Source organism: Saimiri boliviensis, chromosome 7, assembly GCF_048565385.1.
Source record: "Saimiri boliviensis isolate mSaiBol1 chromosome 7, mSaiBol1.pri, whole genome shotgun sequence".
Taxonomy (NCBI): domain Eukaryota; kingdom Metazoa; phylum Chordata; class Mammalia; order Primates; family Cebidae; genus Saimiri; species Saimiri boliviensis.
Window position 1 is genome coordinate 56,739,650 of NC_133455.1, and position 24,162 is coordinate 56,763,811.

At 38.3% G+C, this 24,162-nt stretch overlaps 1 protein-coding gene across 1 annotated transcript; it reads right to left on the reverse strand.

The window, feature by feature from the left end:
- Positions 1-17: 17 nt before the first annotated feature.
- GLIPR1 (GLI pathogenesis related 1) lies at positions 18-19,212 on the reverse strand. Its single transcript, XM_003927817.4, has 6 exons — positions 18,539-19,212; positions 17,497-17,742; positions 9,177-9,289; positions 3,549-3,634; positions 312-338; positions 18-214 (listed from the first exon to the last, which is right to left on the reverse strand). The coding sequence occupies exons 1-6, from the start codon at positions 18,734-18,736 to the stop codon at positions 60-62; spliced, it is 825 nt and encodes a 274-aa protein (XP_003927866.1). The 5' UTR covers positions 18,737-19,212; the 3' UTR covers positions 18-59.
- Between the last annotated feature and the right edge of the window lie 4,950 nt (positions 19,213-24,162).

Below are 24,162 nucleotides of genomic sequence, written 5' to 3' on the forward strand. Positions count from 1 at the left end.
AAAAAGCCATAAGTGAATAAGTTTGGTTTTTTGGTTTTTTTTTTTAAACCTAGATCATATTAGTCCAAAAGAACTAAATTAGGATACTTGTGCTGTATCAAAATGGTAATTATAACAGACAGCAACAGAATTACTGAATTAACAGTGAGAAAGAGAGAAGTATATCTATTACGTGGATATATGGGCCAGTCTGGATACACAACAGAGTAGTAACCTGTGAAAAAAACATAGAATATCCTCTTAGACACTGTTCCTCATAATGCACTGACAGAATTCACATAGCTCTTTGTAAACAAGATTGATGTACATACGTTTGAGTTTGTCTCGCTGTTGGTTAACTGTAGGGTTAGGGAGAAGAAAAAAAAAAGGGTAGGCATAAGTGAGGGTTTATTTTAAAAAGCTAAGTCTTTAATTATAACCATTAAGTTGCAACTAACTTGGTACTTTTAAGTTTTTTATATAAAGTTTTATAAAAAGGAAACTATACAATTACTATAAATGAAAAATCATTTTATACATCATAACCAGCAGGTAATGAAATTTAAAAAATATTAGAAATCATGTGAGAAATTTATGAAAATACATTTCTAAAACTAAGTTCTGTCTTGAGAAGAATGATACTGTTTATGATGAGTCCACAGTGAAAAGATGGTAACATCTCTCTCATCCAGTCTAGTATATCATGAAATCATCATTATGATGTTTGGCTATCAAAAGTTATTAGTTACTCCCCTCCTTTCACTGAGCCTTATTCAGATTTTGACATTCAGAGCACTGGGAAGAAATAAATTCCACAACTGCTTTTAGCCTTCTGGATATTTTCTTTTATGAAATAGAAACCTTTTCCACGCCAGTTCTGCAGCAGTCATTGTTCTACTCGTGGTAGAAGCCATCAAGAATCTGGTCCTCTGGGGACTTGGGATCCTTCCTGGTCTTTATACCTGGGAGTGGCTTTGTCTGTGGTGAATTACTGTAAAGATGCTGCCCTCATTTTCTTGGCAATTATGTCCATGAAATCAAGAGTGATGTTCTACTTATTTTTTCTTATATTTCTAAATGTTCAATATTCAACTATTGAAACAAATGTGCATCTGTGCACTAGCTAAAATCACCTTAGGTACCACAAGCATGCCCAGCACATTTTGTAAAGCAATCGTGATTTGGCCTCCAGGGGTATTTATTGAACTACCAGCAGTATCTAGGAGACCACAAAGGAATTTATGTTCCTGTGCTTGCCATAATTTGTCAGAGGTGGAATCTGTTAAATAAAAGCTTTTACTCTCTAAACGTTACCTTCATCAGACCTTACAAAAGGTGAAATGGTTATTTGTAAGTTTTTTAGTTACAAGTCTTATTCAATATTAGTGCTGAGTAGAATACTTTCAAATAAGTCTACACTTAAACATGAAAACAAATTACATAAATCTAGCTTTGGCTGGGTGCGGTGGCTCATGCCTGTAATTCCAGCACTTTTGAGAGGCCAAAGCGGGCAGATCACAAGGTTAGTTCAAGACCAGCCTAGCCAATATGATAAAACCCTGTCTTTACTAAAAATACAAAAATTAGCTGGGTGTGGTGGCATGCACCTGTAGTCCTAGTTATTTGGGAGGCTGAGGCAGGAAAATCAATTGAACATGGTAGCAGAGGTTGTAGTAAGCTGAGATCATACCACTGTACTCCAGCCTGGGCAACAGAGTGAAACTCTGTCTCAAAAAAAAAAAAAAAATCTAGCTTTGAGAATGGAAAATTAGTGACAAGATCACTCTGTAGGATGTTGAGCTCTTATCTGAAGTAAATGGGTAATGAGTTTCACATCTTATAAATACCATGCAAGTTAGCATGTGGTTTCTCAAGAGTCCAAGGGTTTTCATTATTGGACTACAGCTTTAATCTTCTACATGTTATTCCCCAAGATTAGAGATCATCTCAAGTTAGATTGCCAAAGATCAAAAGCTAAAACCAGCGGTATTTTTGTCACTGGTAGTGGTGGTGGTAGTAGTATTACTAATTACATAGATTTTTAAAGGGAAAGTTATTTTTTTCATTGGATTGTTTCGTTGAAAAATGGCAGAAACTTGCCCACGGTGGTAGAACTGAAAATTGTGCTGAAACTTGGCATACTGGCTTTAAAACCCATGGTTTTAACCCTTATGTATACTGCTTAACTTGGAAGAAACATGTATGTTTTTAAGTGCTACAGCACTGTAAAAGAAAGAATTCAGTGAATATGTAGATACCTTGATATTAGCTACATTGTGGTTACATGTTACTGAGTTTTCTTCACAAGAGTGATATGAGTGAAATAAAGTGTGACTGGACTGAGAAAAATGGCTCAAAAAACTTTGAAAAAGTCTATTATATGTAAAGATAAGTATTCAGCATTAAATGGGAAGGAGGAGAACAAGCAGTTTAATACGTAGAATTTTAATTTTAGGCTGGAAAGGACCTTAAAAAACATGTGAGCAATGGAACACTTTTTTTCCAAACAAAGTTTGATGCAGTGAAACTTGGCCCACTCTGTCAATTCTAAGCACCCTACTCTAGGTAGCTGCACTGAGTTCAGTTTGTTACAGATGTGGACGTAAAAGTACCACAGGATTTGCACAGCTGTAGTAGCTTAATTGAAGTTTTCCCTTCACACCATGGTAAAAATAAAAACATACTAGGATGGAAGAGCTTGTGTCTGGAACAAGAACCAGAAATAAAATTTTGGTCAATTACTAATACTCCAAAATCACAAAGCAGAATTTTGCTTGGATTTTTAGTAAAACATCCTTGGAAATGTACCTGCATGCAGCTTCTACACTTTTTCATTAAATGCTGTCTGGCTAATAAAAGTGCCATGTTGCAGCTTTATTTATTCGATTTTTATTTCTTTGAGATAGAGTCTCACTCTGTTGCCCAGACTGGAGTGCAGTGGCACAATCTCTGCTCACTGCAACCTCTGCCTCCCTGGCTCAAGCAATTCTCCTGCCTCAGCCTCCTGAGTAGCTGGGAATACAGGCACCCACCACCACACCCAGCTAATTTTTGTGTTACTAGACATGGGGTTTTACCCATGTTGGCCAGGCTGGTTTTGAACTCCTGACCTCAAATGATTCACCTGCCTTGGCCTTTCAAAGTTCTGGGATTACAGGCGTGAGCCACCGCGCATGGCCTGTTGCAGCTTTAATTCATTTGTTTAGTTCTACAGATGAAGATTCAAACCCTGATTGCCTTGGGCAGGTAGGACTACAGAATGCAGAATCTGTTTGGATGACCTCTTATACTTATTTTTGATCTTATACTTATTTTGATCTTAGGAACATTAGTCTATAGCATACTTTTTCTTTGACCAATTAGAACTAAATAAAAAGAATGTGATTTTCACATTTAAGTTTATCTTACGCATATTCCTAGAACAGTAGGCCATTGGTTTAATTGCTACTTGATGCCAGTTTCCTTGAAGACAGTCATTAGGATAAAACAAATGGTTTCATTTTTAATTCTGTAGAAAGTTACAAGTTACTATTATGTTATTCTATTGGTAGACTGTTCCTTTTACTCACCACAGAGATTGTCCAAACACTTGTCATTATTGGGGCAGGCACTGCAGGTGGCTCCTTTCTTATATGGCCAAGTTGGGTAATTGCCTCTGTAAAGTAGAAGGAGGATGTCCATTAGGAGTTTTTAGGTTTTTTAACATTGCAATTTACTATGAATCCTTAACTAAATCCAGAAGAATAGTAGAATGAAGTACAAAGGTTCAGAGAGTTGGTAATAGAAGTGAAGACAGGAAAGCAGAAATGGAAGGCTGCTAATATTTGCAGAGTTCATTCTATGTACCTATGTCTACAGACCTGTTTTAATCTGCATTCCATTTAACTGTGACAATTCTGGGAGGAAGTGATTGTTTGTGTTACAGATAAGGAGACAAAGAATGTAAGAAATTAGTAATTTGCCTTTAATCACAATTTATACATTTCAGAGTCAGAGGAAACCTAGATTTCACTCCAGTGCTGTGCTCCCTCCTTCTCTTTACCTACCCTCTGGCTTATATGATTACTGCCATTCAAAAAACCGTCCATCTTAGAAAAGCTATGTTGACCCACATTCAATCTTGTCAATTGGTCAATCCTCCACAGTTTTCACTGGATAGGAGCCATTTGGCTGAAGTAAGTACCTTCCAAAAAGAATAATAAATAATGGCATGGGAAAACTTCTAAAGTGAAAATTGTTTTCACATACAAGATGTGATATGACTAACAGCTACTAATTAGTGAGCACTGATGATGTGCTTGTCTTTCTAAACACCCTTGAATGAAACAATCTTCACAAAATCCGTGTGAAGAAGTTAGTATTGTCTATTTATCTTCATTATATAGCTAGAGGTTGAGGCACAGAGTATAAATAATTAACCAAGGTCACAGACTAGAAGTGAAATAATACCCAAGCACTTTAAATCCCCATAAATATCCTCATAGTAATAAGAGTCATCAGAGGCTGCACATTTATCTCAATGAACCTGCCATTGCACTAATCTTTTTTGGAACCCTGCTTTTGGAAAAAGTTCTAAACTTTTTTGTGTAATTGTACCCTTTGGCAGCCTGGTGAAGCCTATGGGCTCTTTCTCAACATTGTTATTAAATGCGTAAAATACATAGGATTATAAAGGAAACCAATTAAATTGAAATAGTTACCAAACTGTTTAAAACTAGATTTGTATTACAGTAATATGTGTTTCCCTACTAAGGTCTAGAAAGGGGCCATTAGTTTCAAAGTAGTGATGAACATAAACTATATTATCTCTGCAGCAACTGGAATATGGTATGAAAATATCTGATATTTACAAAGATGATACTGCTAACTCAAAGTCACATTTATTGCTAATATGATGGTGGAGTGTTGTCTTCATTCATAATGAAAGGAAATGTTATTTTTAATAGAGGGTAGTGAAAAGAAAGATAAAACATTTTTTCTAATCAAAGTTTATGGTCCTCCTCTCCCCTGTACTCTACAATTACCTCCAAAGTTGAGAACTCTCACCTTAGACACAACTTTATGACACCTTATTTCCAACCCCAAATATATGTTTTTATCTCATTTTGCTCCAGATCTTAAGTTGTTTCAGAAATTTGTCTTGTGCTTACTCTACACCATGGGAAAAAAAGGTAATATAGAAATTCTGTTAGCAATTATGAAATATGTCCAAAACAGTCATTAATCATTGGAATGTCTTTCATTGTTAATGAGCACAGTATTTATTAAGTGGTTTAAGTTCTAGAATGGCTTTAATAAAATAATTTATGATACTTAGTTGTGCATTCCAAAGTGTAAAGGAAAGGGTAAAAAATGCTACTTAAAAATAAGCTAAAACCCAAGACAGTTGTGAGGTCTATGGAAATGGCTGAATTCATCTTGTGAGAAACATGCTGCTGGCAAGGCTTGGATTTGTCTAGAAGGGAGTCATTAAGACAGTGGGACCTGAAGTATTCAGCCCAATAAAGCGGCAAGACATTTCAATGATTTCCCAGGTAGCTTGAGAGAAGAGGGTTGGTTGTGGGACCCTGGAGAAGAGAGAAGACAGATTTTTGAAGAAAAAGATAAGGGCTGGGTGCGGTGGCTCACATCTGTAATCCCAGCACTTTGGTAGGCTACGGCGGGGAAGTCACGAGGTCAGGAGTTCGAGACCAGCCTGGCCAACATGGTGAAATGCTGTCTCTACTAAAATTACAAAATTTAGCCAGGCATGGTAGTAGGTGCCTGTAGTCCCAGCTACAGCTACTCAGGAGGCTACGGTAGGAGAATCACTTGAACCTGGGATGCAGAGGTTGCAGTCAGCTAAACCATGCCACTGACTCCAGCCTGGGTGACAGAGAGAGACTCTATCATCTCAAAAAAAAAAAAAAAAAAGAAAAAAGAAAGAAGAAAAATATAAATATGAGTCAGGGTCCCTAAGGCAGTGATGGCCTAAGCACACTGGTACTATCTTGAGGTCAAAGTTTTTTCCTCTTTTGTGCTGTAATCCTCTCCTCTGCTAATTCACTCTGAGTAAAGATCTGTTACACACCATACCCTTGTTGAGTGGTGCCCAGGGGAAATGAAGAGTGTGTTACAAGCAACTGGAGGATTAAGCATCCCATACCCCATTCTGAGGTATCCTCAGAAATACTGGGGAGGATACTGGACTTCCTAAGGTTATGTGAAATGGGGGCCTACAACTTTTTCTTTGTATCTAGAAAGAAAATAACACCTCAGAAGGCAGAGGGAAATGAGGACCATCCTAAGTGGTCTCTTGTGTTTTACTTTTTATGCTCCTCTAATCCATTTTCCACCCTGACTGATCTCCAAATTTAAAGGCCTCATCACTACCCTGCTTAATATACTTGATGGCTTCTTATGTAAACTTTGCTGTGATCTAAAAGTTCCTGCTAGATCAGCACTGCCTTCCTCCCCACCATTTCATCTGTTCAATGGATGCTGGGCACCGGTCTCTGTGGTTTAAACTTTCCAAACTTTTCTTCACAGAGTCTCGCTGTTCTTTTCTCTACCAGACAGCTGTTCCAGTTCTTATATCTGATTCCTTCTCATTCTTCATGCCTAAGCTTAAATACATGACAGGAAGCTCTTCCCTGATTATTTTAAATAGGGGCTTTGCCTATTGATAGTTTCTATTACAGTATTATTTATATTTTCTTAATTGCCCCTATAACGATGCAGTTATTTTATTTGTATTTTTATTATCTGTTTGCCCCATAAATATTACTCTCATAAAGGCAGAGACTGCCTTGTTCTCCTTTGGAGCTCAGTAAACAAATATTTGTTGAATAAATGAATATTTGAAGTTAATCTATATGAAAGCATTTTAACTTTGTTACAAGTTTTACAATTTAATGTTGTTTATAACTCTGAAGATGAGTCTAAAGCAGGGAAATTCACATTTGCACTTTAATATAGTGAAAAAAAAATCATAAATACTTATAAAACATTCACCATTGCTAGGCATTATATATACCTGGTATTTTACAAAGCTTTCTCTTATAACTTTCATAGCTACTCTAAGTGGTAGGTGCTGTTATCCTGGTCTATTGGAGATTAAATTGAGATTCAGAGTTAACTAACTTGTCCAGAGTCACACAGTAAATTAACTGTATCTTAATCATTAAAAATGTCATATGAGGTCAGGTGTGGTGGCTCATGCCTATAATCACAGCACTCTGGGAGGCTGAGGCAGGTGGATCACTTGAGCCCAGGAGTTGGACACCAGCCTGGGCAATGTGGCAAAACCCTATCTCTACAAAAAATTAGCTGGGCATAGTGGTGTGTGCCTATAGTCTCAGGTACTAGGAAGGCTGAGTTGGGAGGATCGCTTGAACCTGGGAGGTTAATGCTGCAGTGAATCATAAGCGAGCCACTGTACTCTAGCCTGAGTGACAGAGCTAGAGACCCTGCCTCAAAAAAAAAAAAAAAAAAAGTCATAAAAAGTTACCACTGACTGAATCGTGGCTTTGTCTACTTTTTTTTTTCTGGGTTTATTTTCCGACTCTAGGATATTAAGTCAAATCTGTCATCTTCTGAATGACACTTGGTTTGTCTCCTCCTTCATACCTACAACACTCAACCAGAATATTATCGAGCATGTCTTTTGCACATTGCTTCAGGGAGAGATGGGTTTCTTTCAACCAATCTCCAGGAATCCAAACAAAACTCAAAAGCAACAAATTAAAGATCATCACGTATATTGCAAAGGGTTAAAAAGCTTTAAAATGTAAACAACTATTATAAATAAGAAAATCATTCTAGTAGAAAAATGTACAGCCCCCATGATTCACAGAAAAAGGAATATAAATATGTAAAGAAATGTATAATTACTAGTAATCAGATATGCAAAAGAAAACAAATGAAATGCCATTTCCATCAAATTAAAAAATAGTAAGAAATTATAATCCCTAAATACAAATTGACGTAATGGTGCAATGTAATTTAGCAATATGTATTTAAAAATAAAACAAAAGTGGTCATACTCTTTACAGGCTAGTATCATCTCAAGGAATTGTAGGGAAATAGAAGTGACTGCAGATATATACACAAGGTTATTCATCATATATTAAAAGAAAATATAGTGAACAATCAATTCTTCAATAGGGTAAACTGTTGTGCTACCATCAAGAGCATGGACTCTGGAGCCATACAGCCAGATCAAAGTCCAGCAATGATATTCACTAACTGTAGGGCTTAGGGCAGGTTACTCACCCTGTGCATGGCTTGCTGTTCTCATTTGCCACAAAGGGGTGGTAATAGGACCCCTCTCATAAGCTTTTAATGAAGATTAAGTTAATATATGTGAAGCACATTAACAGTGCTGTGTTCACTGTAAGCATTATGTAAACATAATTTATCATTGTTTTTATGATTAAAATCACTTAAAAGTTTGATAAGGGGAAAAATGTTCATAGCATAGTTTTAAGTGAAAAATAGAAAATGTGTATTTTCAGTATGATCAGTTTTCTAAACATGGGTATGACCCAAGCACACATATGTAAGTTAAAAGAGAGGAGGGGGAAGGTGTTTTCTCTGTTCCCAAAGTGGGAACTGTATCTGTTTTAAAAACAACTGTCAAAAATAAATGAAATAGGTTACATAAGTTGAGGAATTGAATTGTTTTGTTTTGAAAATTGCATAAAATTGCTAAGTTTTTAATGAACCAATAAATATAACATCAGTTCTTCCACTTCATTGTATGATTACCACATACAATTTATGTCCCTGACAAACATTTTAGTCTTACCACTCTTTTTTTTTTTTTTTTTTTTGAGACAGAGTCTCACTCCATCACCAGGCTGGAGTGCAGTGGCGCGACCTCGGCTCACTGCAACCTCCGCTCCCGGGTTCAAGCAATTCTCCTGCCTCAGCCTCCCTAGTCTTACCACTCTTAAAAATATGTGCGTATGTATTTATGTAGTACATATACAGGATGTAAGTACACACACACACACACACACACACTCACACTCTTTCTCTCAATCCAAGAAAAATGTACGAGAATGTTAATGAAGTATATCTCTTGGCAGAAGAATTAAGGGTTATGTTACGTTTTTCCTTACACTTTATTATCCAGATTTTCTATAATGAAGAGGAATACTTCTAAAATAGTATTTTTGTTGTTCTGCTGGAGGAGGAGATTCTCAGGCACTTACCCTGGTCCATAGTTGCATATAAAATGTGCTGCATTGGAAAGACTGTCAAAGCCGGAAACTCTAGGGCAAAATTGAACTGCACAACCAACTTTGTAACTATCTGCCCAAACAACCTGAAAAGAAATAAGGATTTTTAACAGAGAGAAACAATAAGATAAATATTTGGGTATGATTAGGTCTTCATAAACATGGTGCGGTGTATCCATTCCAGTTAGAGTGCTTAAAACTCAGGAATTTTTAGACGCTCAGAAATCAGCTGGATAGACCTGCAGTTACTATTACTGTTGTTTGTGTGTGTATGGAATAAACATAAACAATAAGATAATTTTTGACAGTACAATGAAGAAATAAAACAGGATAATGCAGTACAGAGCGATTGCTGTTGAGGTGGTGCTGATTTAACTTGGGAAGACATCTCTGAATAGGAGGCATTTGAACTGAGAATTGGATGATGAGGATGCAGCACTCGGGACAAACATTGAGGAAACTTAAACAATGGAGGAAGAGCATTCCAAGCAGAGGGAATACCAGGGAGACAGGCCCTGAGATGGAATTTGCTTGGCATGCTAGAGTGGCAGGAAGAAAGCAAGCAAAGCTGAGATCTGATGAGCAGGGAAGAGTTGTAAGCAATGAAGTCAAAGGCAGAGAAACAGACTGCGGAGATTCTTGAGCGTGGTATGTTCTTTCCCGTGTCTTGGAAAGATCACTTTGGTGGTTATGAAGTAAACAGACTAGGAAGAGAAAGGGAAACAGGAAGGAGGTAATTTTGGAGGCTGTTTCAATGGTACAAGAATGAGAAGATAGTGACTCACACTTGGATAATGCCAGTGGAGTTCCTGAGAATCAGGTTCATGACTCAGCTTAGAGGTAAGCTAAAAGAATTTGCTTTTGTTTTGAGTGCAGGGTAAGAAGGGAAAGATACAGTTTTGGTTTGGGGCCTGAGCAACATTTACTGAGATGCAAAAACTTAGGGAAGGAGAAGGGTAGGTGGGAGCATGGGCAGGGGGTTCAGAACATGTTAATTTTCAGATGCCTATGGGACATCAAGTAAAGATTGACTTGGCTGCTGCAGTCCAGAGGACGGGATAATGCTAGAGATGTCAATCTGGAAGACATGGGACAAGATTAGATTACACCGGCAAATACAATAAAGTAAATGAGAGCCTGGGATAATGCAGGCAAACACAAAACCAGCCAGCACAACAGACTGAAAGGAGTGGTCAGTGATGTAGGGGGAAACCACAAACAGTCGCCCTGCGCTGTTACACAGGATCCAGCACTCAAAAGAGCTCCGTGCTTGGTTTAGATCAGTGCTGTCACATATCTTAGCACCTTGAGTGGGGCTTTTCCCTTGCTTTCTGAACAAAAGGTTCCACATTTTCAGTTTGCACTGGGATCCACAACTTCAATTATATAGCTCATCTTGACCAGGAGTATTTGGTGTCACAAAAGGCTAAAGAAGAAAGAATTTAAAGGTGGGCACAGCCAGCAATTAAATGTACTCCTTTTTACAGCAATATCAAAATATATTTTAAATTATTTACTCAAAAGTTTTTGAGCAGTTTTGTAGGGACTCTGCTAAATACAGGGGACACAAAAATGAATGAGCTAGAACCAGTGGGTGCCTTTAAAAAACTTAGAAAAAAGCAGTCATGAAACTCATCAGGTGAGGGTTTTGATGGCCTTAAGGGGAAGTAGAGGGTGCTAAGGGCATGGATGGCTCAGGGCCCTTCTCTGAAGAAATGAGGTGAAGCTGGAGCTGGGATGAGCTAGTTTGGAGTCTTCCAGCAGAGGGCAATATCCTATGTGAACCCAGGGAGGGGTTCACCCATGACCCATTCACCCGACTGAAGAAAAGCCAGTGTGGCTGCAGAAAATGAAGAAATGAAAAAATTTACTTTAAAAATAAATGAAATTCACTCCCTGTATTTTTTTTTTTTTCCCAAGATGGAGTCTTGTTCTTGTTGCCCAGGCTGGAGTGCAATGGTGCGATCTTGGCTCACTGCAAACTCCACCTCCCAGGTTCAAGCAATTCTCCTGCCTCAGGCTCCCAAGTAGCTGGGATTGCAGCCATGAGCAGCATGAGCACCACGCCCAGCTAATCTTGGAATTTTAGTAGAGATGGGGTTTCACCATGTTGGTGAGGCTGGTCTTAAACTCCTGACCTCAGGTGATCTGCCTGCCTCGGCCTCCCAAAATGCTGGGACTACAGGCATGAGTCACCATGCCCAGCCCTAGGAACTTGAAACTTGAATAGCATCTTGAATAGGGGCTGAGTAAAATGGGGCCGAGACCTACTGGTCTGCATTCCCAGATGGTTAGATATTCCAAGTCACAGGGGATATAGGAGGTCAGCACAAGATACAGGTCAAAGACCTTGCTTATATAACAGGTTGCAGTAAGGAAGCCAGCTAAAATCCACCAAAACCCAAGATGACGATGAGTATGATCTCTGGTGTCCTCACTGCTACACTCCCACCAGTGCCATGACAGTTTGCAAATGCCGTGTCAACATCAGGAGGTTACCCTCTATGGTCTAAAAAGGGGAGGCATGAATAACCTACCCCTTATTTAGCATATGATAAAGAAATAACCATAAAATTGGGCAACCAGCAGCCGTCAGGACTGCTCTATGTAGCCATAGAGATACTCCATAGAGCAGTCCTGAAGGCTGCTGGTTGCCCAATTTTATGGTTATATTCCTTTATACTTTTTTTTTTTTTTGAGACCGAGTTTTGCTCTTGTTGACCAGGCTGGAGTACAACTCACCACAACCTCCACCTCCCAGTTTCAAGTGATTCTCCTGCCTCAGCCTCAGGAGTAGCTGGGATTACAAGTATGCACCACCATGCCCAGCTAATTTTTGTATTTTTAGTAGAAATGAAGTTTCTCCATTTTGGCCAGGCTGGTCTCAAACTCCTGACCTCAGGTGATCTGCCCACCTCGACCTCCCAAAATGTTGGGGTTATAGGCATGAGCCCCTGTGCCTGACCAATTCCTTTACTTTCTTAAAAAACTTAACCTTCACTTTACGGACTCGCCCTGAATTATTTCTTGCTTGAGATTTAAGAACTCTCTCTTGGGGTTTGGATCCCGACCCCTTTCCTGTAACACCTGGAGGGAGAGTAGGAAGTGAGGAAAGAGAGGAGCTAAGGTTGGAGTCTCAGCTTCTCCAAGATTTAAAGGTGTGGTAGAGGTGGGGACATGACTAGGGAGATGGTGGGCAGACTGTTTGCCTTCTCCTTGGTTTGGCAACTGGAGAGGGTACCCTCCTTGGGCAAGGGAAAGTGTACTTCCCTACTCCATGACCTAAAAGGGGTACTCCCTAGAAACAGTTCTTTATCCCCAGGAATCTCCTGCAGGGAACTCCAGCCCGGAACTCCAGCTGGGATAGGCAATGAAGCAGCTTAGGTCTGTCTCACTGAGAAAACACGGCTTTATAAGGGTTGTTAATCCTCAGATTTGATCCTTAAACTTCTACTTTCTAATCAGTTTTATTTTTAAAATTTCTTAATTTTATTCACATATCTCAAAGTGATTTTACCTGGGGTGCTCTGTTTAAAATGCAGATTGTGGGCTCATCTCAGACCCCCTGAATGCCATTCACGGGAGTTGCTTTTGGAATCTGCATTGTCACAAGTTCCTCAGGTGATTCCTATGCATGCTAACCGTGTTCAGTGTTGTCTCTTTTTTTACTATCACCTTGGCTCATTTTATATTTTTATCCTTTGGTCTTTGAGCACTTTCTTCCTTAGTGTTGTTGTATCAAAAGTATTCTTAATATTTGGATCTCTTCCACATTTTAATACTTTTTCCCCAGAAGAGTGCAGAAGTTAGTTACCATTCATTTTGTGTTTTAATTGGCCTCTTTTTTAAAAGTCAGGTTTATTAGGGTATAATAAACATACAGTAACATTTATGATTTTTTAGGTGCACCTTTCTACAGATTTTGACGAAAGAATACAGCTGCATAGCCACTACCACATTCAAGATACAGAATATTTTTATTGTCCCAGAAAATTCCCCTTGTACCCCTTTGTGCTCAACTCCCACCCCTAGACCCTAGCAATCATTAATCTGTTTCTGTAGTTTTGCCTTTTCCAGAATGTTATATGAATGGAATCAGTCTAAAAACAGCTTTTTTTGAATCTGGCTTCTTTCACTAAGTATAAACATGTGTTGTATTCATTAGTAGTCATTGCTTTTTATTGATGAGTAATATTTACTGCATGGATGTACCATAGTTTTATCTATCTATCCAAGTCTGTCTCTGTTTAAAAGCTTCATGGGCACTCTGGTTTTGGGTTAAACTTGTGGGCTTTGGAGCCACAAAGGGTTGAGTTCATATTCAAGCTTTGCCACTTACAGTGTGACACTGACCTTAGGTTTCTTATCTATTAAATGAGGATAATAACAATACAAACTCCATAGACCTATTTTGAAGTTTTAAATGAGCTTCTAGAACATAGCAAGCACTCAGCAAACGTTCTTGTTTCATTACTTTACCACTATGTTTCTTCCCTTAAAAATTCTTAATATGTTAATTTTTCTTTATCAGGCAGGTTTCTGTTGTATGTTTTTTCTTTTACTATAGTAAACAAAAACCCGTAATTATAATAAGAGCTACTCATTATTGAGAACTTAGGTGTACCATTAAGCATTTTACAAGTGATATCATGCTTAATCCTTATAAAAACTCAGTAAATGCTATTGCACTTATTTTTATAGATAAAAGATTGGAACCTAATTCTGCCTGACCATGAAGTACTGTGAGGACAGTCCATAACCTCAGTAAGATGCTTTCAGAGTGTTTTCTCTTTTATCAAGCTCTCCAGAACTGGGAACCACTCTCTATATCTTTCTTACAAAATCACTGCATCTGGGGAACCCAGAGGGGAGGACGATGTCTCCCTTATAGGCCCACAACCCCTTCCCACCATCTTTCCCTTTCAATTCTCTGTATAAGCTCATCTGTTTCATTATCAGGAATATGGTAACATTGTAATGTATGTGAAACCTGTTACAGAAATTTTGAAACATGTCACATTTCCATGGTTCTATGAGAGTATAAAAATAAAAATATCAAGAGGGTGGGAGGAGGGAGGGAGAGAAAAACTAAAATAAAATCAATAGTGCCATCTAGTGGGAAGTCTTGGCACCACCAAACCCAAGTAATCTGCTACCCTGCCTGTTTTATTCAAACTATTTCCAAACTTTATAAAGCTGAACTGTCACAGCAACAGAATGTCAAGTTGGAATAATCCATTTTATACACCAGAATTTTCTCTCAATGCCAGTCTATCTCTAGTGAAGACAAAGCTAAAGTGTTGAATGAACACATCAAGAAATATCATACATTTTGTGAGGAGATAATGGGTCTGAATCTATTTTCTTTATTCTGTACAACCTCTCATGATCAGCCAAAATCTGCGAATAGCTTGATTTTTGAAGAGAAGATGAGTATAAGTAGGAGGTTATAATATCCACTTCAAGTAACCGTCCAGCATGAGTTTAACACAGCAATGGAGAAGTTTTGAGTCCCCCAGGAAGATTTCTTGTCAGGATGAAAATGGAGTTTTTTACCTAGCTATCAGATCCCTCTTCTATTATAATTGCTGGAAAACCAGCTCATTTAAGGGATCTACCCTTCATTCACTGCCTACTAAATACTAGCATTTTATGAGATAATTTACACACATTTTATTATTTAAGCCTTCCAATATATCTAATATCTGAATCTCAACTCTTCCTCTTTCTAGCTAAATGAAATCAGGGAAACAACTTATTAATCTCTTCAAGCCTATTTATTCACCTGTGGGTAATAACATCTCCTTAATAGATTTGTGGTGATCATTGAATGAGGTCTTCAATGTAGAGAGCTCAACACTACACCCATTTAAAAAAGTGGCTGCTGCTGTTCTGTCTTCCCAGTCCAGGGGGTTCTTAGACCTTCTCCCCATGATGAATGTCCCTCTTCTAAAGCGGGGGTAGAATATAGTGGTCTCTTAAAGAGGATCACTCCTGGGCGGAGGTTGCAGTGAGCCAAGATCACACCACTGCACTCCAGCCTGACAACAGAGCAAGACTCTGTCTCAAAAAACAAAAAAAAAAAGAAAGAAAAAGAGGATCACTGCTGTTAGGATCACTCAGCTTGGGTTTTAATATCTGTATGTATGGGACTGGGTTTTAGAAAATGAGTTTTCCCATGACCAAAATATTAGCCCTTCTTTTCTCCCTTAGACATAGGAGGAAATTTTGCAAGTAAGCTCAGTTAATTTTGGAAGGGCCATCTGTGAAATCTCAGGTACATATGACATAAACTCAAGGTTTTTCTTCTTTCAGTTTCCTGGAATGATGAACATGGAGTGTTTTAACTTGTGTACTGAGCATGGTTTAGGAGTCTGTTGTCAGTTTTACAGTCTTTTGACCTCTATGTATTTGGCATGCTGAGCTGCCTGCTATTCATCTAAACTGCCAGGTTCATTCATACACGTTGCATACCTTCCACAGCTTGCTGAGAATTCTCTTCCCTTTCCTTTTCATCTGACAAACTCCCACTCAGTTTTCTAGTCCCAGTTCATGTGTCTCCCGCTGTGTGAAGCTTTACACTTCCTTTAGGCTGGGTGAGTTGCTCTGTCCTCCTTGTTCACAAGGCACTTTGTCAGCTTCTCTAAATTGCACCAGCCAAACACTGTCATCATCCATTTACACGTAAGTCTCTTCCCAAAGGTCAATTCCTGAGGGTCAAGGACCATTTCCAGCTGTCTTTCTCCTCCTTCCTTGGATCATTCCTATTTCTCCTCACTTCCACTTCTCTAAGATTGTACCCCAGTAAAATGTTAGCTCATAATCAACTGTCTCAGGCTCTGTTTTCCAAGAATCTGGACTAAGACAAACCACCAGTGCCTGGTATAGGTAGAAGCTTAAACACTGAAAGTAGCACCCTCAAACCGACGATTATTTCTGAGTATTTAAACGGCACAGTGCATAATGGTACCAAGTACCACTTGTAGGGAATCTAGATTTAGCTTTCTTCTCCCCTAGGTCTTGCTGGAATCTAAGGAAACTTACTTTCTGATTAAATTTATTTGTAAATACACACCAAAATTGTTGGTTTATGAGATAAATTTAGGAGAAATGTTGTTTGTATTTCCAAAAAAGAGACTGATCCTGGAGATGATTTGATAGCTCACCTTTGCTTGCAACAACCTTGAGATGAAAATTTCACTAAAATCAGTCACTTCACTCTTACGATACTCATCTTTTGTAACTGCACCAAACTTGGTTCATCTGTAACACCATCAATGAGATCACAGGCTTTGTAAGGCTGAGCTGGAGTGAGAGAGTTTTTCTAACAACATGTTGCTCTTTAAAACCAGCTAATATTTCAATGTAACTGCCTTGATAGAAACGTTTTTGCCTTCATACCTCATTTCAACAGATTTTTGTGCCCCCCAAAAATAGTCAGTTATAGGATAAGTATGGTAAGTTATCAGTTTGACAAGGATGGCCAGGAAATGAAAGTAAATAAACAAAATGTGGCCAGGAGAGGAAGGCAGCACCGGAAGACGATTATGACAGATGCTACCTAGGGAGTTGTTTCCATCACGCTGCAAACTTGAGGGAGGGTTAGGGAGCCAGAATCAGCTTGAGTAAAAATAAAAATGAAAATAAAACTCAATGGGTGGCTCTGACTGTGGCCACTGGGACTAGTAACGTGGATTCTGGGGGCAGAATACGCTTAGAAAGGTTCATATAAGTTTACACATTGGTGTCTCTGTTGGGCTGGGACTGACTTTTCTGCCTCCTTGGGTGGCAAAGTACATGGCGCACAGTGGGTGGCCCATAGTAGGTTTTCAGTCAATGCTTGAGAGAAATGAGAGGTTGTGGAAGCATCAGTTCTTATTGATGTTTCTGTCTGAGAGGCTTGTTTCCTTCAATTTTATAGTTCCCCCCAAAATTGACTCAAATTCCATTTAAAACTTGTGCCAGATGGAAAATCCATTCACTCATAAGGTTCTTTGATTTCTCACAAATAAAGTCATATGAGAGAACAGCTGCTATAGGAATTCTCCAAAGCTTGTCCACGTTGGTCGGCCTCACATATTACCTATTATGTGTTGAGTTCGCACAACTAAACTTTTCAACTACTATTTTCTCTGTTATTGGAGTCTGTTCTATTTATTATTTTTAAAGTCAGTTTGTAACTCCCTTATATTTACAGACATACTAGCATACTGTATATTTCTGAACCACATAATACAATTTTCTGCTCACACTGGAAAAGACAGTTTCAAGAAAATATAGGGCAGACACTTACCTGAGTGTAGTGGCCACAGACTTTTGTGCATTTCCGAGTCTTGAAGTCATAGTACTGGATTTCGTCATACCAGTTTGTGATGGCGGAAGACACAGAAAAGAGGGACAGAGACCCAGTCCAAATGTTTTCTCCCAGTGAAGTGAAGTTTGGGTGCAGCTTGTGGGGTGGTCCCAGCTGTGTATTATGTGAAAACCGGCAATTTCTGGCCCATTCTTTTGCTATTTGGGCTAGTGCTGGGTCCCAAGTCTGCAAAAAGAAACATTAAATAATAGGGGGTCAGATATTAAACAATAGGGGGTTCATCTAACATGTAACTGGGATGAGTACAGTGGGAATCTGAATGGAAAATGAGGTGAGATCAGAAAAGAGAAGATATTGCTGCATGTAAGTCCTCTACAAAATATGATCTTAAAGCACGGAGTAGGACTGGTAGGAAACATGACGATTTAGTTTTGTGGAATTTAGAATCTAAGTGAGGAAAACTGACATTTTACGGAACGCCAGTTATGAGCAAAAGGGTGTGTGCTGTGTTTCACAGCATTAGTTAATAACCAGAATAGCCCATATCCTAAGAAGTTCAGAAAGGTAAAAAACCAGCTTAAAGGCACAGATCTGAAATTCAATCTCAAGTCTTACTGAATCAAAATCCCATCCTTTCCCCCGGTGCCATGCTGCCTTCCCGAGCAACTCAGTACATTGTCAGCAACAAAAACAGTAAATTTAGAGGCAAAAACCCCAAAACAAACAAAATCACAAAAATTAACAGGGAAGAAAATAACAAAAAGGGAAGTAAAATCTATTGAAAACCAGAGAACAGGAAGTGTCCAAAAAGAGAAGTGAAATGTGCTGTGACACTTGCTTATGACAACAGTTGAGGAGAGAGCTAAACGGGATTCGCTATGATCACAGATCGTGAATTTACTGCATACATTAATCACAATGAAAAAAAATCATTCAGGATTACCAAGACATTAATGCCAAAGTCAATACACATTAGTTGTTTCTGACTGACTTATGTCATGAATAATGATATTTTCCTTACCATGTATAGCATATCACTGGCTGTTGGTTTCACCTCTGAACGGAACTTGTTATGAATTCGAACGCAGTCTTTGATGAAATCTTCATTTTCCGTATCTGGCAAAATGTTGCCAGATTTCCATATCCGGCAAAATGCTGTGTGTGAATAACTGTAGACAAAAGAAACCATCCAGGCTATTGCAGCAAGCGTGACGCGCATGCTTTGTCTGGCATGGAGCCTTCAGAGGCTGCAGTCCAGAGCCGCCACCGTTTCTGAGAGTGTGATTGTCTTTCTGAGTGCTCAGCCCGCAGCTTTACAAAGCTAGCTGACTTCAGCTTTGAGAAAACAGAAGGAGCATGAGTTCATCACTAGTTTTAAGAAACGGGTTTTTCCATATATGGTTTGCAGCTCACTTTGTGTTCTTAACCCTGTCTTTTCGGTGGTTTTCAGTGACACAGCATCTATTGCAACATAGATTTTATGAGGCTGTGTCAGACTTCCTTTTGAATTGCAGGATATTTCCAAAGAAAATTCTGAAGTCTCCAGGAATAACAGTTTCCAATTTTTTAATGGAGGTTGTGGTGATAAAATGAAAACGTTATCTCTTACTTCTATAAATGCCTTGCAAAATGCTTTCAGAAATCTTTTTCTTTTTAGAGTTATATCAACACACAGTGGTTGGAATATCTGGTTAACATCATAAACTTGACCTAGAATTCATTCACAATGGTAGAAACATGTAAGCATGTGTGTGTGTGTGTGTGTGTGTGTGTGTGTGTGTGTGTGTGCAGGCAAAGAGAAAGTTGGGGGGACAGAGGGAGGTGGGGGGAGGGGGGAAGAGAGAAAATACAGATCTCAATTTCAGATTTTAGTTTCTATTCCTAACTAGCTGTAAGACCTTGGACAAGATACTAAACTCTCTAAACCTCAGCTACCTATTGAATGAGGAGGCTATGGGGTCTTTTCTACTTCCTTAATTATAGAGGTTTGGCAGAATCAAATGAACTGGCTAATATTAAATTCTTGCCTTGTATATTCACCTTAGTAACACAGAAATAACATTACAGTCACTGGCCCCAAGGAGCTCACTGTGGTAAGAGCTGTGATATGGTGGTGACAAGAGTGGTTACAACAGGGACTGTTGGAGATCTAGATATAAGAAAGCACAGGGAGATACGGACACACAAGAGAGCATACTTAACCCCTTCTGGAGGTCAGAGATAGCCTCCTACATACAGCAGGTGAGGCCTTTGCCAGGGCTAGAATCAGCTAGGTGCTGATCAAGTGAAAAAGGGCTGGAGAGAAGAAGGGAATTGGAAGAATAGGAACTATTATATATCTAGTTATGAAGTTGAAAACATGGTGTTATGGGAAGAATAGAGCAAGAACCTCTCCATGTTGTCTCCCTCTGTAAATATGGTCTTCAAGTACTGATGCTGACTGGTAGGAATCATGATACCTGGTCTCATGGAATTCAGAATCCAAATGATGCTTTCATATCTCTTGGGGGAGGGAAGTAAGAGTCAGATCAGGAAGGATTTCTCAATTCTGTTAATGATTTTTGATTCTGTCACCAAAGTAATGGGAAGTTATTGGAGGATTTTAGCTGTATGTGGGGTTTAGACCTGGTTTTAGAAAACACCCATATTTTAGAAAATTAAGAGATATGGAAAATGGAATGGGGTGGGGAAATATTTCTAATGCAAACAAAAAGTAAAGAAAAATTTCAGGCACAACTGTAGCCCCAGTGACTCAGAAAATTGAGGTAGGAGGATAGCTTGATTCCCAAAATTTGAGGCAAGGCTGTGGAGAGCTATAGTTATGTCTCTGTAATCCAGCCTGGGTGACAGAGTGAGACCCCATCATTAAAAACAAATAAAAATAACCATTATAGAACCATAAGACAGAATTACTATTGACACACACACACACACACACACACACACACACACACACACACACCCTCCCTTAAAATACTCATATATAATTTCAAATTTTGTCCAAGCTGCCTAATTTCTATTGGCATCTCTTTACATTGCAGCAACCTGAGATAAGCAGTTTCTTATCCAGCTCTCACAGGCAACTTTTTGATCAATGTAGGAATAATAAACAAAGAGACCTTTCTCCAGTATGCTGTGGTAACCACGTTCAAGGCCTGCTTCTCAATTTCTTCTGGGTCTCTGTGAGTTGAACTGAGGTTTGAACACAGTAACAAGAAATATGAGACCCCACAAGCAAGCAAATTCAGTGGTGTTCTGTGGTTGCTTGTGTAATACCTGTTACACAACTCCCAAGAATAACCAATGTTATGTTGGTGTTGAAATGATTTAATATTTTTTTTCTCTAACTTCCTGACAATAATCAGCAAAAGGGTTAAGTCTATCATCACAGAAATGATTTTTGTGTTACTGGGCAGACCAGGTTAGCTCCTTAGAGCCACAACTCTAAAACTTTTCAATTCACACTATCTGTTTGCAACAAAAGCCCGTAGAAGCGGTTTGCCACAGAACAGGAACTTTTACCTGGAAGCAAATGTAAGCCTTCACTTCTTAGAAGGCTTTGAACTTTGCTGTGAGTTTTTCCACTTCTTAACTTGAGTTTTCACCATGATCTCTTTGATAATTATGCATGTATGTTAAGAGAGAGAGATTGGTTTTGAGTGCTTATCGCTGCATTGTAGCATTTTAAAAGATTTTTTTTAACTTTTTTATTCTTTTCTGTATCATTTAATTTTTTTTTACAGTGATAATAGACTATCTTTCACAGTCATAAAATAAACTACAATTATTTTAGAGAGTCATGGGATCTTTAAAATCATGCACAAATTAGCCTGATAAACTCATGCAGAGATGAAAGACTAAAGGAATATCGGCAATTTCAGTACTGTGGCTAACACTGCATGATAGACTGTCTCTCTATCCCAGCATGTTTTACTGAAGTGTCTTATAAAAAGCAAGTGTGTGTGTAGCTGGAGATAATCATTTACATTATGTGGAAAAATCTCAACCTTGCCATACTGTTCTAAATATATTCATTTACATACATGATGAGTTTTATTTCTAGGGGAGAAATGATACAGAATTTTCTATAATCCCTTACTTTCCAATTGGATTTCATAAACATTTAGGCTTCAAAACCTCTAACCCTCTATTCTACTGGGGCTATGTGTTGGATGTGGGGATGGACAAAGATAAAGGATTCAGAAAGAGAAAGGGACTATGATATTTATTAAGCAAACACATCACTGTTATATTATTTTGTGATAATACTTTAATTTTGTATAAATTAGTTTTACATATGTGACAATGTACAAGTTAACTATAATCCATGTTATAGAAGCAGTTAACTAGAGCTGAAGTACTCTAATCAGGAATTCACAGTCCAAAGGTGATCTTAACACTTCAGATATGATTATGCCTGTAGTTGCTGAGAGCACAAGCTCATTAGCCTGTCTGGGTTCAAATCAAATACTCTATACTAGGTGTATGAATAGGCATTTTGTCTTTCTGTTCCTTAGTTTTCTTATCTGTAAAATAGGAATAGTAGTATTTCCTTCACTGGATTGATAAACAAATTTAAATAAGAAGTTATTTGTAAGAACAGACTAGGGAGTACCTGACACAGAGTAAGTACTATATATACTACTATTATTACTTTCCTTTTATTACTCTAGGTATGCATAAGTACATTCCATACTGATATGGTTTGGCTGTGTCCCCACCCAAATCTCATCTTGCTGTAGCTCCCATAATTCCCAGGTGTTGTGGGAGGGACCCTGTGAGAGATCATTGAATCATGGGGGCAGTTTTCCCCATACTGTTGTCATGGTAGTGAATAAGTCTCATGAGATCTGATGGTTTTACAAGGGTTTTGCCTTTTCTCTTGGCTCTCATTCTCTTGCCTGCTGCCATATAAGATGTGCCTTTCACCTTCTCCCACGATTGTGAGGCCTCCCCAGCCATGCAGAACTGTGAGTCCATGAAACCTCTTTTTCTTTATAAATTACCCAGTCTCAGGTATGTCTTTATCAGCAGCATGAAAATGGACTAATACACATATATACAGTTGAGGCTATGTTTAACCTAGAACACTTTCATATTTATAGCATTACATTTTGATAAGAGAATGAGATCAAGTTAGGAAAAAATGTATCGAGACACTATAAATATTACTGCTATAGTTCAATAACGAGTTTTAATATCAACTACTCATGTGGTGTCAAATTTGTTTCTTGATAGGTTCTTTATCTTGTGACTTTTCATACACTGCATTTGGTTCTCATTTGGATAGTCTAGATAAATAACTTATTTTCCTATTAGAAATAGATACACTGAATGATCCATAATGATGTTTTATAATTAGTTTTTCGACATTTTTAGATATTTAGATAAAAAATGTTGGGCAAATGCCATTTCTTATTCAAAGGAAATTATACAATGACACTGAAGCAGAGCAAAGCTCCTGCTAAATATACCAATTTCTTCTAAAATAATGTACAAAACAGTAATGTTGGCTTTTTTAGTTATTAGACTGCAACAATTTTATGTTGCATGTTTGGACATTTTTTGCTTTATTATGTATTCCCTTTCTCTACTCAACAAATGATCATTTTCAAAAATAATTGCCTTTTAAAAATACATAGCTTTGTAAAGTTAATTTTTTACTTTAAATTTTTTGCCTAGCTTGGATGATTTTGGATTATATGCAGTTCTCTGGACTAGGTTAATTATATTTGTGTATTCAAGCATAAATATAGCTAAACTGAATTCTCTTGTTGCTAAGGATTCTGCTATATATTTCCTTTCAATTTCTCAGACTTAAGAGAAGAAATAATCTATTCATTTGTACTCTTACTACTTTCCTTTCCTCAATCCCTTTCGTTAGTGATAATATACTATAACCAGAGCTTTCTTCCCCAGGTGGAGCCAATTGTGCCAGATTAGGATAGTAACACATACCTCAGTGATTTTGCCCACAACTGCCTAACATAGGACCTCAATGCCTTGTAAAATCACCCACAAAAGGTGGTCTTAGGGTTTCTTTTACATTAACGGGTGAAGAAGTTCATTTCCACCAAGAGCTTACGCTACGTCTCCAGACACTGGTCTTTTCTTTTGTGTGGCCATTGTTCCATGGGTTTCTATTAGAGGCACCTCAAGAAGCCAGGCCATAGGATCAGTCTCAAAGCAGTCTCCATGCTCAGACGCCCTTTCATTTTTGCTTACAACTTCCCTGTTTGCCTATCTACAGAATTTGGATTAGGAGATAAATTCAAGTGATGGTATCTATGCTGTTCAGAATCTTCCTTCTTTGTCAAGGGCTAAAGAATTTCTGTAGAGTCAATTTCAGCACAGTTTTCTTCCTAGGAGGCTCCTTCATTTAAATGAAAATAGGATTTTGATCAGGCAAGCCTAGATATACCCAGAATTGTACTCAACAAACAGGAAATCTCCACTTACTATCCTACTAGGCACCAGACCTTAAGCAAGGCATTTTCCATATTTCTATCTCCAGCCTCGAGCTCACCTCAGGGACTCAACTGCTACCCGTCACGTCGCCCAAGGGCTTCCTCATCTCAGTACACTATTACTGAAATAGCTTCCAAATTCTCAAGTCGAAATCTTGGGATCATTCCTGAATTTTCT